At 60.9% G+C, this 16,391-nt stretch overlaps 1 protein-coding gene across 1 annotated transcript in view; it reads right to left on the bottom strand.

The window, feature by feature from the left end:
- Positions 1–285: 285 nt before the first annotated feature.
- SH3GL1 (SH3 domain containing GRB2 like 1, endophilin A2) overlaps positions 286–16,391 on the bottom strand; it is a 39,823-nt gene continuing 23,717 nt past the window's right edge. The window contains exons 2-10 of the mRNA XM_007994832.3: positions 7,040–7,108; positions 6,301–6,373; positions 5,314–5,457; positions 4,005–4,138; positions 3,645–3,803; positions 3,328–3,431; positions 2,587–2,711; positions 2,297–2,353; positions 286–1,763 (exon numbers count right to left, since the gene is read on the bottom strand). Coding sequence (XP_007993023.1) covers positions 1,567–1,763; positions 2,297–2,353; positions 2,587–2,711; positions 3,328–3,431; positions 3,645–3,803; positions 4,005–4,138; positions 5,314–5,457; positions 6,301–6,373; positions 7,040–7,108 — 1,062 coding nt within the window. The 3' untranslated portion in view covers positions 286–1,566. The remainder of the gene's footprint in view (positions 1,764–2,296; positions 2,354–2,586; positions 2,712–3,327; positions 3,432–3,644; positions 3,804–4,004; positions 4,139–5,313; positions 5,458–6,300; positions 6,374–7,039; positions 7,109–16,391) is intronic.

The following is a 16,391-nucleotide window of genomic DNA, read 5'->3' as shown; positions in this document are numbered from 1 at the left end:
GCCAGCCACGCTGGTCTCCCCAAGGCTGGGGTGAGGGTGGCTGGGTGCCCAGGCTGGTACCATCACCCCTGCTTCCTCACTTCCAGGGCAGGGCATTAAACTCCAGGGCACCCCTCAGCCCCTGCACCTGGGAACTGGCACAAAAGCCTCAAACCCTATCCCACCTGCCTTGAGCATCTGGGGTGCCGGGGGGACCTCCTGGGGTGTGTGTGGCTGTGGGGAGCCTGCCCCTCGGGAAGGTAGTGGGTGGCAGGCCCACCCCTGCACCAAGATGAGGCAAGGGGCTGTAGAAAGACATTTAATACTTCTGTTTACAAAATTCAGGTGTAGATTTCAGTTTGCCCTGGACCGTGCCCAAGGCTGTGTGCTCACCTCTGCCGGGTGTCTGTGCCCCTCATGTACTTCTGATGAGGGGGGTGCAGGGCAGAGCCTGGGGTCCAGAGGCTTCACTGGGCCACAGGGGGAGGGGAATGTGAATGTGGCCCGGCCCAGAGGAGCCCCCATTTCATCGATTTTGGATTGGGCAACAGGAAGCAGATGTTGGGGCTACAGACCTGCTGATCTGGGCAGGGGTCTGGGGACCCTGGGGCTGCCTGTGTTGGTCTAGAGGAGATGGCCGGGGCCACTTCCCACAGGATGGGGTGGCAGTGGCTTGGCAAGGGGAGGCCTGGCCACCAGGGACTGGAACTCGCTCACTGGAGCCTTTGTGCTTGGCCCTTGGTAGCGCAGCTGCGGCTGGGGCTGTGGTCCCGTGCGAGGTGTGCTGGGGGGGTGTGTGGGTGGCTGGTGATGGCAGCTCGTGCCAGAGTGACACAGGCCTCCATGGGCCTGGCTGGGGGCAGTTAAAAAGCTGAAAAGGTACTTGGCTTTGTAAGGGTGGGGCTTGGGAGGCAGGGCCCTGCAGGAGACCATGTTCTCTGTCCTCGGGCAGATCCCAGCTGGCCTCTGTCCCCAGGCTGTAAGCTGACAGCAGGCCGGGGAGGCGGTGAGGCCCTCTGCCTTAGCCTTGGGGAGAAGGAGTGCATGTGTGAGGCAGAAGTGCAGGGGCCCTGGAGTAGGGCCAGGGCCCATCGCCAGCACCAGGCTGGGAGGGGATTTAAAACCAGGGTCCTGTCTCTGAGCCACCCCACGGGGATGCTCGATCCCATCCCGTTAAGGCTGTGGGACTCGAGGGTAGGCAGTGGGCCGGGCCCCCGTGGGGTCAGGAGGGAGGTGGGGGCTGCCCTGGAGGAACCTTAGTGTTTCTGAGAGCACCTTAGTGTTGCCCCGCCTGGGCCAGCTGGGCGAGGAGTTGGGGAGCGGGGAGGAGGCCGGCGCCATGGAGTGGGGAGGGGAGCCGTCACGGTTGGGGGTCAGCGCTGGTGTAAACAGGCATCCCCACCCACCCAGATAAGCCCCTCACCCAAGTGTGGGGCCCTGCCAAGGGAGTACCTCGAGGGCCGGGGCCCAAGTGGCGCCAGCAGGCTCAGACACTGCCCTGGCAGCAGGGGCTCCGTGGAATGCAGGAGACCCAGCAACGGGTGCCAGCCAGTGTGGACGGAGGGGTGGGGCGGGGACACCGGCGAGTCACTGCGGCAGGGGCACAAGCACCTCCACATAGCTGAGCGGAAAGAAGCCCGACTGGCCGTCCAGCATGCCCTCGTACCAGTTCTCGTCAATCTGGTTGGTCAGTGTGATGACGTCGCCCTCACGGAAGCCCAGCTCCCCGTCGTTCTCTGGCTCAAAGTCGTACAGCGCCTTGCAGCTTGGCTGGTCCAGGGGCACTGGGGGAGGAAGCAGGCTGTGGGGACGGCGCCTAGGGCTGGGGCTGCTACACCTCACCCTGCCCAGTCTGGGGTCTCAGAGCTGCTGTGACCTGGAGCCTGTGGGTGGGCAGAGGCCTCCCTCCGCCCTGCCTGGGCCACCCCCTGCCCCTGCCATTTCTTCTGGGGTCTGGCCTCTACTGCCACCTAGGAGGGAGGATGGGAGAAGCTTGGTAAGTGGTCACCAAAGCTATTCCTGGGAGGTGCTGGGGACACCCAGTGCTGCTGTGGTGACAAGAAATGACCAGATGCCCTCAGCCCTTGCAGCCACCACATAGCCTAGAGCTGGGCTAGTGCCCTTGGCAATCCCTCATTCACACAGTGAGGCTGAGACCCAGAGGGGTGGCGTCTCACAGGCTGTGGGGCCTGTGCCCCCCGCTGCTGTCCGAGCCTGGCTCCTCCCTGCTTGAGATGGACAGAGGAGGAGGAGAAACACCCTCCCCGAATGGCCGAGAAGGCAGCACTGAGGTCGAGGCAGGCCTGGGAACACTCACGCATGCTCCGGCTAGGGGTTCGGATGGGCTTGTCGGAAGATCGGAAAGACGACGAAGCTAAAACAAGCAAAATGAGGAGGTTGTGGACTTAAGACCATCGGGCAGGGCCCCTTCTGCAGAGGACTGGGACCAGCCCTTCCCATCTGCCTGGGTGGTCCAGATGGAGCAGGGCTGAGAGCTACAGCCGGGGGTCTGGGGTCTGGCACTCAAGAGAGCCAGGACGAGGCCAGCCCTCGGCCACTCCCACCCGCTGGCATGTGCCTCCAGAAGATGGCTCCATGTCCGGTTACCTGCGATCTTGGGGGCTGTGGTGCAGGGGAAGCCCCCGTTGGACTGCTCAGGCTCTCCGAGGTCAAAGGGCTCCCGGGGCTTGGGCTTATACTCCCGCCTGGGGCGTGACGAAGCTTCCCGCATCCTATGAAGGAAGAGGTGTGAGTGGCCCGAGCCCGTGAGTGTCATGGCTGAGGCAGCCCCACCCTTGTATTTATGCTGCTGCCTAGTAACCTAGCCTGGGACTGCAAGAAGACGCTGTCAGTGGGGTCGTGACACATGGACCCTGGGACACAGCTAGACTGGGATGTCTACCCAGAGGGCCTCTAGCTTGGACCCCCGCCTTGGAGCCATCTCAGAGACTGCCAAGCAGCTAGGTACTGCCACGGCCTCTACCTACAACGCCCCCCATTCCCTACCACAGCTGGTGCCTGACACATGCCTAGGCCCCCAAAGCAGGTCTGGCCTCTGTGTTCAGGGAAGGGAGCCTGGGTGTTCCTGTGGCAGCAGAAAGTGCAGCCAGGGAAGGAACAGGCACATGGTTAGGAGTCGCCAGGGCCTGCATCTGGGGCAGGGCTGGGTGCTGACTCAGAGTTCTCACAGCCCTGGCTCCTCCTCCTCCAACCTTGTGGCCGCCCAGGCCATTCCACTCGGTCCCCAGGAAGAATCCAGAATACTGCTCTGCCATGCCATGCGCTCACCCCAGAGTGAGGTGCGCTGCCCATGCACACTGGCAGAGGCCCATGGCAGCCCAGGCTCACCTGCGCTTGAGCTTCTCGGCCAGCTCATCCAGGATCTGCACGGCCTGCCGGTGGTAGTCCAGCTGTGCGTCCACCAGGGCTGAGAGCTGACTCACCTGCTCGATCTGTGGGGGGACAACAGGGCTCAGGGGCTCCCGTCAGCACCACTGTCCTGTGCCTTCCCTGACTCACAAGGTGAAGCCACAGGAGGCAAGGGGGCTGAAAGGGGACAGGGGCCTGCACCCTCAACCTCCCCTGCTGCAGAGGCCAGGTCACTGCCGCCTCCGGCCTCCCAAGGGCATGGGGCTTGTCAGGACGTGGCACCCCCAGCTACTCACGTCGGTCTCCAGGAGGTTGTGCATGCTGGTTTCTGCCACCTCCTTGGACTCCTCGAACTTCTCCAGTGCCTGGCGTAGCTCCTCATCAGGGATCTTGCCCTGCCGCTTCTTCTTGTAGTCAAAGTCCAGGCGGCGGCCCTCCAGCTTCTTCAGGTGGTGCTGGAGATAGTGGGGGACATGGGTCAGACCAGCAGCGGCCGGAGACCTGCCCCATGCATGGCCCTGACCCACTGTCCCTGCACCACTGGGGATCCCGCCTGCCCAAGTGAGGCCCACAGGGCAGTGCCAAGGGTGGCAGGAATGGGGCTGCCCCATCGGCAGGGGGAAGGGATAGGCCCCGGGCTGGCACAGCAGCAGCACCTGGATCTCCTTCAGGTCTTTCTCACACAGGTTCTGGAGGGGGTCAATGAAGTTCTGCTTGACCTCTATGTCCAGGGAGTCCTTCACCTCTGCCAGGCGCTTCATGGATTCGCCGGCATCCAGCAATGCGTCGCCTGTGGAGAAGCCAGGCCTGAGACCACTGGACCGAGACCTCATCAGCCTTTGTTTTTGAAACAGGGTTTCGCAGGCTGGAACACAGTGGCGCTGTCCCAGCTTACTGCAGCCTCGAACTGGGCTCAAGCCATGCTGGCACCTCAGCCTCCCAAGTAGCTGGGGCCACAGGCGTGCACCACCACACCCGGATCCTTTCCAACTTCTTTTTTTGAGACGAAGTTTCGCTGTCGCCCAGGCTGGAGTACAGTGGCGTGATCTCTGTTCACTTAAACCTCTGCTTTCCAGGTTCAAGTGATTCTCCTGTCTCAGCCTCCTGAGTAGGTGGGATTACAGGTGTGCACCACCACACCCAGCTAATTTTTGTATTTTTAGTAGAGACGAGGTTTCACCATATTTACCAGGCTCTTCTCCAACTCCTGTTCCTCGTGATCCACTCGCCTCGGCCTCCCAAAGTTCTGGGATTACAGGCGTGAGCCACCACGCCCAGCCTTTTTTTTTTCTTTTAAATGGAGTTTAGCTCTTGTCGCCCAGGCTGGAGTGCAATGGCACAATCTGGGCTACTGCAACCTCCACCTCCTGGGTTCAAGTGATTCTCCTGCCTCAGCCTCCTGAGTAGCTGGGGTTACAGGCATGCGCTACCACACCCGGCTAATTATATCTTATATATATATATATATATATATATATATAAAAATAATGTTTTTTTAGTAGAGGCAGGGTGGGGTTTCTCTATATTGGTCAGGCTGGTCTCGAATTCCCAACCTCAGGTGATCCACCTGCCTCGGCCTCCCAGAGTGTTGGGATCACAGGCGTGAGTCACTGCACTCAGCCCCATCCCAGCTTCTAACAGCCCCCACACTCCAGGCCAAGGGCCTGGAAATTGGAACTCAGAATAAAACAAAGGATCCTAAAATCCCAATCAATACTGGATGTTAAACCAGCCCCCTTCCCACACTCCTAAAAGGGCCTAGGTTTGCCCTTAACAGGCTGAAGGTGGTGGAAGGATAGATGCTGGGGGTGGGGGGTCCAGACCCTGGGGAACCAGCTGGCTTGAGCTGGGGAAGGTCTGGAGCTACAGGAAGGGGCCCCATGGACTGGACCTGGACCTGCCCTGCCTGTGTTGAGGCGTGGCCTCCAGGGAGGGTGGGCGTGGCTTCCAGAGAGCACCACTCACCAAAGTTGGACTCGCCGCCCAGCTCCTTCCCGTGGCGGATCATGCACTCGCCCAGGAGCCCCTCCGACTGTGGGTAGCCGGGGTTCTTCACCTGGCCCCGGATCTTGGACACCGTGTTGAGCATGGTCAGCTTAGCCCGCGAGGCTGGGATAGGATGGCCAGGTGGGTGTGGGCTGCGAGGCCTGCACTCCTCTGCCCTGGCGGGCTGCAGCCCCCACATCCCCTGCCCCACCTTTGCCTCCCGTGCCTGTGGACAGTCCAGGCCACACAAAGAACAGTGGAATCCCCGGAGGGTCCCTTCCCTGCTCCCCTGCTAGCCTCGAAGGAACTGGCAGCGGGTGGAGAGGTGACCAAGCTCCTCAGGGGGCAACACATCCTCCTTCCAAGGGCTGCTCCTCTTGGAATGTGGCTATACCTCTCATCTGGGGGGTCCCAGGGAGGAGGCACAGCAGTGATATGCAGTCGGGGGGTGGTGAGGCCAAGGCTCCCGGGGTAGGTGAGGAGCCGTGTCCCTTCTGCTGCCTGCTCCTGGCAGAGCCTGAGTGGACACTGCTGGGTGTGCGTCTACCCCGTCCTTGGCCTCCTATGGAGCCAGTGTTTGGGTTTTCCTTGGGGAAAGGTCCGTCTCTTGGCCAGGGAGACCCATCCCAGGGGCACTGGGTGAGGGGGCGGCCAATACAAATGGGTCCCACAAGTGAGCTGGGGGAGAGGCTCCCTGCCAGGACTGCTGGCTGGAAGAGGGGTTTAAGGCTGGGACAGCCTCGAGGAACCAGTCAGCATGAGAGTGAAGTCAACAGGGGGACTGAGCTGCTGGCTGAGGTGGAAAGGCAGCATGTGGTGCCAAGGATGGTCTCTGCACCCCTGGATCCAGCTGTGCCTGAAGCCTGCCACCCATGAGCCTGGTGGTTCTGTCATCCCCTACATTCCCTCTGACTGACAGAGGCCAGAGGGCCTGGGGCAGGCCCTGGCAGTGGCTGGAGCACCCACCTGGGTTGGGCTGCAGGTACTCGATGGTCCTGGCCAACACTTCTGTCACAGCCTTGCTGGTGACATCCACCTTCTGTGGAGAGAAGCAGCATGTAAGACTCCACAGCCAGGCCGGGTGCGGTGGCTCAAGCCTGTAATCCCAGCACTTTGGGAGGCCGACACCGGTGGATCGCGAGGTCAGGAGATCGAGACCATCCTGGCTAACACGGTGAAACCCCGTCTCTACTAAAAAATACAAAAAACTAACCAGGCGAGATGGCGGGTGCCTGTAGTCCCAGCTACTCGGGAGGCTGAGGCAGGAGAATGGCGTGAACCCGGGAGGCGGAGCTTGCAGTGAGCTGAGATCTGGCCACTGCACCCCAGCCTGGGCAACAGAGCAAGACTCCGTCTCAAAAAAAAAAAAAAAAAAAAGACTCCACAGCCACTGGGGGCCCAAGGCACACAAGACCCCACTGCTGCACCACCTCGTGCCGTAGGAGCCCATACCAGGACCCCCCAACCCCCTCTCCATGTCTTCAGCTCAGCCATGTCCCCACAGCTGCCTGCCCAGGGCAGGGGAGAGAGCTGGTGCCTGTCAAGTCCAGCTGACGAAGCCCCCACACCACCCCAGCTCTCCACGCCTGCAGGGCCCCATGAGTCCAGACCCAGGCCCATCAGGGTTGGCCGCCTCCACTATGCCCTGCAGAGGTCAGGCCCTGGCAGTGCCGCCACCACACAGAGCATGCAGTTTCTTCCTCACCTTCTCCATCTCTTTGAAGTCATCGTCCAGCTTGGTCCCCTCGGCCCCTCCGACCTTCTCACTGACCAGCTAGAGGGCAGAAGAAGTGAAATGCTGTGAGCCCAGGGGGAGGAGAAAGAAGAGCACAGGAGGCCCTGGGTGGCCTTCCAGCCACATGGCATCCACAGCCAGAGGCAGTAGGCCAAGTGATCAGGACACATACCTCGGGCACTGCCGTGGGCACCCCAGGGCCACACATTGCCTGTGGAGCAGGATGGGCCTGCAGGACAGGGAGGGTGAGGGTGGGGGTAGCCTGCCCGCCTGTGTGTGTCCCAACTGCCACTCACATGCCCACTGGGGACCCCGCCACAGTAGGCCCCATCTCGGCCACGGTGGAGTCCAGAACCTCAGCCTGGGAACACATGGCTCAGAAGACACTGCTTCCAGAAGCGCCTACACAAACATCCCCATAGATAGCAATGTGGGGATTTGCCCCCATCCTTGAGTATTTGGGGTCTACTTAAAAAAGAAAAAAATCCTGCCAGCTCGGTTGGGAGAGGCAGCAGGAGCTGACAGTTAGGAGCAGAGGTGCAGGCGGCCGGGCAGGGAGGCCACCACTCTCCTGTGCTTTGGTGCCTGTGTCTCAGGATGGGACAGCCCGGACCCTGCCCCACGTGGACACTGAGTTTCACAAGGCAGTCGACACAGGCCTGGCACACCTCAGTCCTCATGGCTCTCAGCTACGGTGAAAGCGATGACAATGACAGGCACTTACAGCATCTCTTTCCTCGTGTAGTGAGGAGGCAGAAGCAGGCACTGAATTCCCAAACCATTCCCTCTGACAGCGCCTGGGATGTGAAGAACAGCCCTGAAACGTCCCATGGAACGTAGCAGGAGCCCCTGAACCCCAGTACCACTGTCGGAGCACAGGTGCTGCTTTCTTCACCCCGGGCACCCCATGTGTGCCTGGCACCAAGGGATGCCGAACAGAGCGAGAGGGATAGTGTGAGGCCCTTCCCAGCACACAGCACTTCATGAAGAGCCGAGTGGTTGCTGGGGCCTGCCAGAAATGAAGGCTCCCAGAGGGAGGCTGCCTGAGGTCACACGCTTGGCCCTGCCCTCTGGGGGCCAAGTGTCACAGGGTGTGCCATCTCTGAAGTCATCGGCAACTTTAACGTCCCGGGTCTGATCACTTGTGTGAAGATGTGCACACACGGCCTGGGCAGGAGAGGGAGGTGTTGTGTGCCGTGGGCTGGTGACTGTTGACACGGGCCATGGCCTGTGCCCCTGGACCAGGCAACCACGGTGCTCTCCAGGTCCGGTTGGTGCTTGCCTGCCCTGAGCTGTCACAAGATGTCGCCAAGGGATGTCATGAGTGTCCCTGCGGTGCCACACTGCGTTGGCTGTGTGGGGCTGGGGGGTGTCCAGCAGGGCAGTCAGGAGTTCAGGACCCAAGAGCAGGAAGTGCTGGGGCGGGAGAAGCTTGAGCCTGGGGCTCTGCCCACGCCAGGCACCTGCTGTACCCTCCAGCCCATGCCTGGAGGTCACAGACCAGGGCACCATGAGTGCAAATGCCCCCAACCCCAAGCTCTGCAAAAGGTAGCCTGCCCAGAGTACACTGCTGGTCTTGTGTCCTGGCATCCTGCCCAAAAAGACAGCCGCCCCTTTCCCAAGGAATTCCCGGCCCTCCTCTAAGGCATGGCTCTGGAAGCCCCCACACCACGGGACTATCCTCACCCACACATCGGGACCCTTTCTGTCCACCTGCCTTCATGTGCGCCGGGCATTCAGTGAACACACGACCTCCAGGCCCCACGCCTCTGACCCGTCCCTTTCCTGCCTGTGAGTTGGTGGTTCTCAACTCAGCCACACACCACCTTGGAAGCTTCTTAAAAACCCCCTCGTCTTAAAAACCCCGCCGCGGGAGGGCTAGACTCGGGCACAGGTGAAAGGCAGGAAATGGCCCTGGCAGGGCAGGAGAGTGGGGCTGCCCTCCATTTCTGCTGAAGGCAGGAGGAGGAAGGAGCCCGCCCTCCCTAGGTGTTTTTGGGGCGTTCCACTCTATTTCCTGGGACAGTTTCACTTCTTGTGATCGTGGCGAGAGAGGGTGTGCTCAGAGCCAGCGGCTGCCGGAGAGGGAAATGAGTGGCTGATGTGAGACTGGACTCTTCTGGGAAGCCGGGAGGAGAACTGAAGCCAGCGGGCCGCGAAACCGCATCTTCTGGGCCGAGGCCACCCCGGCCCCACGACCTGCCCAGGCAGGACCTGGTGTGCAGGCTGGCGGGAGCGGCTCCGTCAGGGCCCTTCCCCAGCCCCCTGCCTCACGTAGGGCAGGAGGAGAGGCCCTGCCGGCGGGGACCACATCCTGCCTCTGAGGGGAGGGGCTGGGGACCCGCCATGGCACCAAAGACCCATCTGGTGGCCTCTGGCTCTGGCCCCGGCCCCGCCTGCCCATCTCACCTGGGAATCCAGGACCCTGCCTTCCTGAGCCCCAGAATGACTTCCTGACCTGACTCCTCGCACCCCTGACACCCAGGAGGCTGTGTTCTAACTACCCAGGTCCCTCTGCTCAGCTCCAGCTAAGTCCCTTGTGGTGACTGATCATCCCCCACGGGCCAGGCACTGGGCAGCAGATACGACCCTGTAAGGTCCCTTCTCTCCAAGGCTCACAAACTAGAAACCGGCACAGATGGACACAGGGATGAATAGCCACAAGGGAAACACGGGAAAAGCAAGGCAGCCAGGCCAAGTGCAGCGCCAGCCGCCAAGTGCAGAAACCAAGCGTGGGCTCCTGCCCGTCGGAGCCCTACTCAGTGCGGCCTCCGCACCAGCACTGCTGAGCATGGAGGGGACTGAGAGTCTGTGGCAGAGCCGGGTGCCACAGGAGGCTCAGCAGAGAGCGCCTCTGGGCTCGCTGTCTGGAGTGGGCGTTCCCAACCCTGGTGCCATCTACCAGGCAAGAGCTGCCTGTTGTGGGGCACCCAGCCCCGATGCCCCTGCATCAGAGACCCTGCCGGTAGGGAGGGAAGACCGAGGCCATGGTCCCAGCAGTCCAGCCCTGCCGAGGGAGACTGCAAAGACCACCCTCCACTGACTGAGCCTGTATCAGGGTGGCAGGATGGGTGGGGGACCCCTCCCCACTCCCCCAAGGGCCCCCGCTGGACGGGGTCAGAGTACCAGCTGCAAACCCCAAGTGACGACCCGCAGGCCCCACAAGGGCTGCCATCCTCAGAGCGACACCAGCACCTCCTCTCACCAGTCCTGGAACAAATATAGGCCAGGCCCAAGAGGGAAGACTCTGCCCCTGCTTCAGATGCTGGCCTCCCACAGAGGCTATGACATGTCCCCACCTGGGGCAGGGGGAAGTGAGGTTTGGCCAACCCTGCCAGGTGAGAAGTCACCATGGGAGAGGCCCCGGCTCAGTCAAGCCTGGCAGTGGCTTCTGGGAAGGAACCCACTGTTGCCTGCCAGACACTTCCCCAGGGCTTGGCCAGACTGGCTCGTAGTCTTTCAGATCTTTGCCCAGAGGCGCCCAGTGGAGACCTGCCCACTCCATGCTCACGCAGCCCACCTGTACCCACCACCTGCACGCCCCATGCATTTTCTGCCTGACCCTGACTTGTCACTTGTGAGCCAGGCGCCTGGGAAATGACAGAGCTGGACACGAAGAAGGGGTTTTGCCCCAGAGCATGGGACTCCTGTGCCCCTGGGAGAAGGGGGCTATTCCTTTGAAGCCTGGCATTCATTAGAGTTTAGACCTTTGGCTCTCTTTGGAGAGGAGCAAGGGATGTGACATACAGAAGAACAGAGAATACATGGTGGAAAAACGCAGAAACGAACTGTGAAGATGCTGTGGACCGAGAGCCAGGGCAGGGCTGCCACAGGCAGGAGAATCCCAGGTTTTACCCAGAGGGGTGTGGGCTGCTGCCCTTCGCCCGGCAGGCTCAGCTGTGGTGGCCACTTGGCAGGAGCAGGAGGAAAATTCCGAATCCTGCCGAGTGGAGCTGGCTGCTGATTTAAACATCTCAGCCACGAAAGCTGATCCACACGGCACGGAACACAAATGCCCGCCTCAGGCTTGGTGCCCCAGCAGACAATCTGCTCTGACGAATTAACAAGGTTGTGTTTTTTTTCTCTTTTAACGGAGAAGGCCAGCATGGGGGAGGGCAGGGGAGGGCTGCTGTGGCCCAGCCTGCAGGGATGCGCCACATTTGCCTGCGGAGGGGTCGGCCCCAGGGTCCTCAGGTCTCACTGGCAGTCATGCTGGGGCGCTCGGTAATTTCTAGGTTCACAGCAGAGGTCACCTGTCCTCCCTCAGCTGGGGAGCGCGTCTCTGGCTGCTGTCCACCTGCCCATTGGCGTTGGTGGTACTGTGGGGGTGCCCACGCTGTGCCACAGAGCCACCTCCATGTCCCCCCTCCCTGCAGTCTTCCTCAGCGGAATCTGAGCACACAGACCACAGGGGCCTCACCCAGCGCCAGACACAGGGTGCAATGGCAGGTGGGCACAGCCGTTAACCACAGCGAGTACCTGTGAGAAAGCCTCATCTTTTTTTTTTTTTTTTTTTAAAGAGGCAGGGGTCTTACCATGTTGCCCAGGCTGGTCTCGAACTCTTGGCCTCAAGCAATCCTGCCTCAGCCTCCCAAGTGCTAAGACTACAGGGTGACACTGTGTGCCTGTCCAAGGCCATATATTTACAGGACTAGGGGACAACAGCCCCGGGACAGGGCACGGGTTGGGGAACTGGGGACCATAGTAGGGGTCCAGGCCCAGCCACCTGCAAGACCAGGGACAGGGCAGGCAGGACACATGGAACAAGAGCCACTATTCACAGTACCCATGCTAGGTACTCTGTGCGCGGTGCCCGACACCACGAGGAGGAAGCTGAAGGGGACGTGGAGGAGGTGAGGGCTCAGCCCCTCCTCACAGTGGGCGCAGTTCTAACACTGCAGCCGTGTTCAAGGCCTGGTCGGCCACGGAATGGGGCGAAGTCAGGGTAAGGCCTGCAGGAGCAGCAGAATCCTGATCAGACCTGTGTGCAGAACAACTGGAATGCAGGGTTGGGGTGGAGGCCCCAGGGAGGGACGCAAGGATCCCTGCAGCGTAGAAAAAGCCCTGACATGGGATGAGGGCAGGGGCAAAGGATATAAGGATGTATCATATCCGTGTGTCTCTAAATCCCTTTACAACTGCAATGCCCTTCCCTGATTGCCCAACACACATGGCCACCTCCTCAGGTCCATCACAGCTTCTTTCCCATGAGTCAAAAAAGTCCAAGACGCGCACAGCCTGGAGGCGGCCTGCTGCCCGGCGGCACAGGAAGCCACTGACTTTCGTGTCCCCTTTTCCATGTGTGCTCCCAGGCTCCTAGCTTGGTGATGTGTCTGTCTGTCCTTGCTGGAAACCTCCAGTGGCCCCAGTGGCATGGGGACTCTCCGGACCTGAGGCCCTTGTGTGCTGACTATGAAATCTCACCTATCCACAGGGGCTGCGCTACTGCAAGCAGCTCTGAGCTTTCGCATGGCAGTAAGCACAGGCGTGGGCAGGGTTGTGGCCGGGGGCTCCTGGTTCGGGAGCCTGCAGGGCATCCCCAGGTGGAAAGCAGGAGTAGTCATTCCTGAACATGCGCAGGGACGAGGCCGGGAGTGGGAGGGAAAGGAGCAGTGGGAGGGGCCACAGGAGCACCACGGGTGCCAAGTGACCCTCACGGGTGCCAGGTGATCCTCATGGCCTGGCAGTGAGGAGTCAGATGGCAGAAACTCACTCCCCAGCTCAAGGGAAGATGGAGGGAGGCTCTGCCCCGGGGCCGACTGGGTCATCACCCACTGTGTGTGATGCATGGAGGGAAGGGTCCCGACAGCCGGGGCTCCCCTCAGCATCTGGGAGTTCTGAGAGCCCTGCATTTGCACTGTCATTCAAGCCTCCAGCCTCGCAGCAGAGATCTCCCCTCCTGTCCATCAAGGCTGAATGGTTTTTAAAAAGCAGTCTTTGGGAATGGGGGCACTGAAAACAATGAATCGGGACAAAGTTTCTGAAATCATTTTCCCACGGAAACCCCAAACCAGACGCCACCACCATGGCCAGATCGGGCACCAGGGGACAGCCACAGACCCACCTCTGTGGTGGTTCAGGGGCTCGTCTGGGAACGAAGCTCTGGCAGCAAAAGGACAGTGGCTCTGGAAGCCTCAGGCATCCTCTTAGCCAAAGGGGCAGTCCCTTGGGCCTGGGCTGGCAACCAAGATACTGGCTCTGGACTGGAACCAGAATGGGCTCTGCCTCAGACCAGGCCACAGAGGGCCCCCTGAGAGCCTGGGTTCGCCATGGCCCCCAGCCTGTGGGGACAGGCCTGCCGCAGACTTCCTGGCCAGAGGTGGGGCTGGGTGCCATGGTAGGGAAAGAGAGCCAGACACTGGGGGCCATGGTCAGGCCCAGCTACCGCAGTCTAAATCGCCTCAGGAGTGCATTTCTGCCAACTGTGGTGCTGGCCATTCACGCCATCTCTCAGGTTGTCTGGGCCCTGCCCTGCCTAGCTCCTGGCTCTTGGAGCTAGAGAAAGGACTCTTAGGTTGGCAAAAGAGAGATAAATGCTTTGCTGTGTGTGCGGCAGCGAGCCAATGCCATTTGAAGTCACAGCCACCACTCTCTTGCCCGGTACGTGAAAATGAGGGGGAGAAAAAAACTTAGGCAAGATAAATCCTCCGGATGGGCTCTGGGGGCCCCATCCAAGAGTCTGAGGCCGACGCATCAGGGGAACTGGAAGCAGAGAGGAAATCAGCCACCGGAAAGAAGTCACGCAGACGAAGTGGTGATGGCCACGGGGCAGCTCTGTCACCATCCCCGAGACACAAAGGGGGCAGTCAGGCCTTACCTATGATGGTCTGGTGGCCGGAGGCTCTGTGAGGGCAGCCCCAGGGCCAGACGGACCTCTCCTGTGCTGACAGCGAAGTCACCAGCGGGAGTCCAGTCCACACTGCCTTTCTGATGAGGCCTCCAGCTCTGGCTGCTGACTTTAAGCCCCAAGGAACCCTGTGCAGGGCCTGCATCCCAGAAGGCCTCCACCAGCCCGAACCTGACCCGTCCACCCTAGCTGGGGCAATCAGCGTTTCTCCCGGGACAGCCTCCTCCCTGGCCTCCTGGCCCTCATCTGCATTGAGAGGCTCGGCCTCTGGTCCACATGCTGCCCTTCCCATGCCACGGCCTTGCAGCCCGGCCTCTCCCGTGCTGACCCCTTGGCTCTGGTCTGGCCCCTGGGCCTCGACCTCTGCGTTTCTTCTGTGAGGGGCTTGGGAGCATGGGGGCTCTGGGTCTGTCCCCTCAGTCCAAGTCGCAGGCCAGTCCCCAGAGCATGGGGCTGCGTCTTGCTCTCTCCCGTGGCCACCCCCCGCCCCACATCAAGTTGCCCTGGGGACAGCCCTCACTGGCCCTCTCATCGCCCCCACACCCTGGGCAGCGCCTGGCACTCAGGAGATACCCACGAATGTTATGCTCTTGGTCAGGGTCCCACACCCCAGCCTCTCCTTCACTTCCCAGACAACCTGGAGCTGTGGTACAGGCCTCCGAGATGCAGGCTAGGGAATCTGACCACGAGGCTGGGAGTGGGGAGTGAGGGGTCAGGTGGACTCGGGGGGTCGCTCAGGGCCTTTCTCTGCAGATCCAGCTCCAGCTGCGACAAGGCTGGGAAGGCGCCTTGGCCCTGGCTGAGGGAAGGGCGTCCTCCCCAAGGTGACTCAGCAGTCCTTGGAAACCCTTGCTGAGGACGCACCCTGCCTGGCCCAGCTCCACATGGGTGTGGGGGAGGCTGCGGGCTGCGCCCGGCGGCCGTATGGGTCCCAGGCTGGCCAGCGCTGCCCAATGGTGGGGGCTCCATCACAGCCCATCTGGCAGAAGCCATGGGTCACACACTCTCCCAGCACATGGTGGCGGGCTGGTGAGCTGGGCTCGGCTCTAATGACCAGCAGCCCTGGGGCTCCCATCACCACTACCAGTCTGCCCAGGAGGAAACAGAGCACTGAGCCCGACCTGCTACTCTCTGGCACCTAAGAGACCCACCTGCCCCTCCATGCGTGGGGAAGAAGGGGTGCCCTCTGCTGTGGAAAGCTGGGACCTACTGTCTGTGGCGCGAGAAGGACCCCACAGAGCTCCAGGACAACCCCGTGAGGAGTGGACAGAGCCAGTCGGGCCCAGCAGCCGCCTCTGGGCAGATGTCTCCACGTGATAAACAGGACAGCTAAGGGCCTAGAAGGGATGAGCCTGGCCCAAGGCCAGACAACAGGGGTGGTTAGGGAGGTCAAAGGCTGTGCCTGGAATGCAGTCGGGGCAGGTGGAAGGGGAGGGGCAAAGCCACAGGGCTGGCTGAGGAATCTGGGAGCAGGTGGAGTGGGAGCCAGGAGCTCATGCTACCTTCCCAGGAGATGGGAGGACAGGCCTGCTGACCAGGGGGCTCAGCTATGTGGGACACATGCTCCCGCCCTTGCCCTTGCACAGGGTTTCACCCAAACATGGAGATGCCAGTGAGTGCTTGGGGCTCCTCTCCTAGGACCAAGCCACACCCGGAGCTCTAGCCCAAGCGAACACATCTACATGAAAATCAGCCTCGTGCATCATGCATTGTAATTTCTCAGCTTGGGGACCAGGCAGGAGGGCCGTGTGACATACAACTGGTAAAATCAGTTTCCGATGAAAACTTATAAAAGGAAAAATCCAACCCACAAACAAATGAGGCGCTAAATCCCCTGAGACTCCGCCTGGCGGGGAAACACCAGCTCTGCAGCACTGAGCGCAGGCTGGTGTTCCCACTGGGGCAGCAGCACCCAGCGTGGAGGATCTGCATCCAAGGGGCAAAGTGTGATGACATCACCCACGTGCACAGGAACCATAAGGCTTTCTTTCTTTTTTTTTTTTGAGACGGAGTCTTGCTCTGTTGCCCAGGCTAGAGTGCAGTGGAGCGATCTCGGCTCACTGCAAGCTCCGCCAACTCCCGGGTTCGTGCCACTCTCCTGCCTCAGCCTCCCAAGAAGCTGGGACTACAGGCGCCCGCCACCACACTTGGCTAATTTTTTTTTTTTTTGTATTTTTAGTAGAGACGGGGTTTCACCATGTTAGCCAGGATGATCTCGATCTCCTGACCTCGTGATCTGCCCGTCTCGGCCTCCCAAAGTGCTGGGATTACAGGCTTGAGCCAACGCGCCTGGCCAAGACTTTCTTAAAAATGGATCTTTTCTCAACAGCAAAGCTGAGGCAACGCACAGCCCCGCAGGAGAGACTGGAAATGAGGCTTGGAGAGAGAGCCGCAGGGCATGGTGACAGCGCTGGGAGGCTGCAGGTGCACAGGTCTCAACGAGGGGCCGTGAGTTCCCTCACTCCCTGAGAGCTG

The sequence above is a fragment of the Chlorocebus sabaeus genome, chromosome 6 (assembly GCF_047675955.1).
Source record: "Chlorocebus sabaeus isolate Y175 chromosome 6, mChlSab1.0.hap1, whole genome shotgun sequence".
NCBI classification, from domain to species: domain Eukaryota; kingdom Metazoa; phylum Chordata; class Mammalia; order Primates; family Cercopithecidae; genus Chlorocebus; species Chlorocebus sabaeus.
This window is presented reverse-complemented; position numbering and strand designations above follow the sequence as displayed.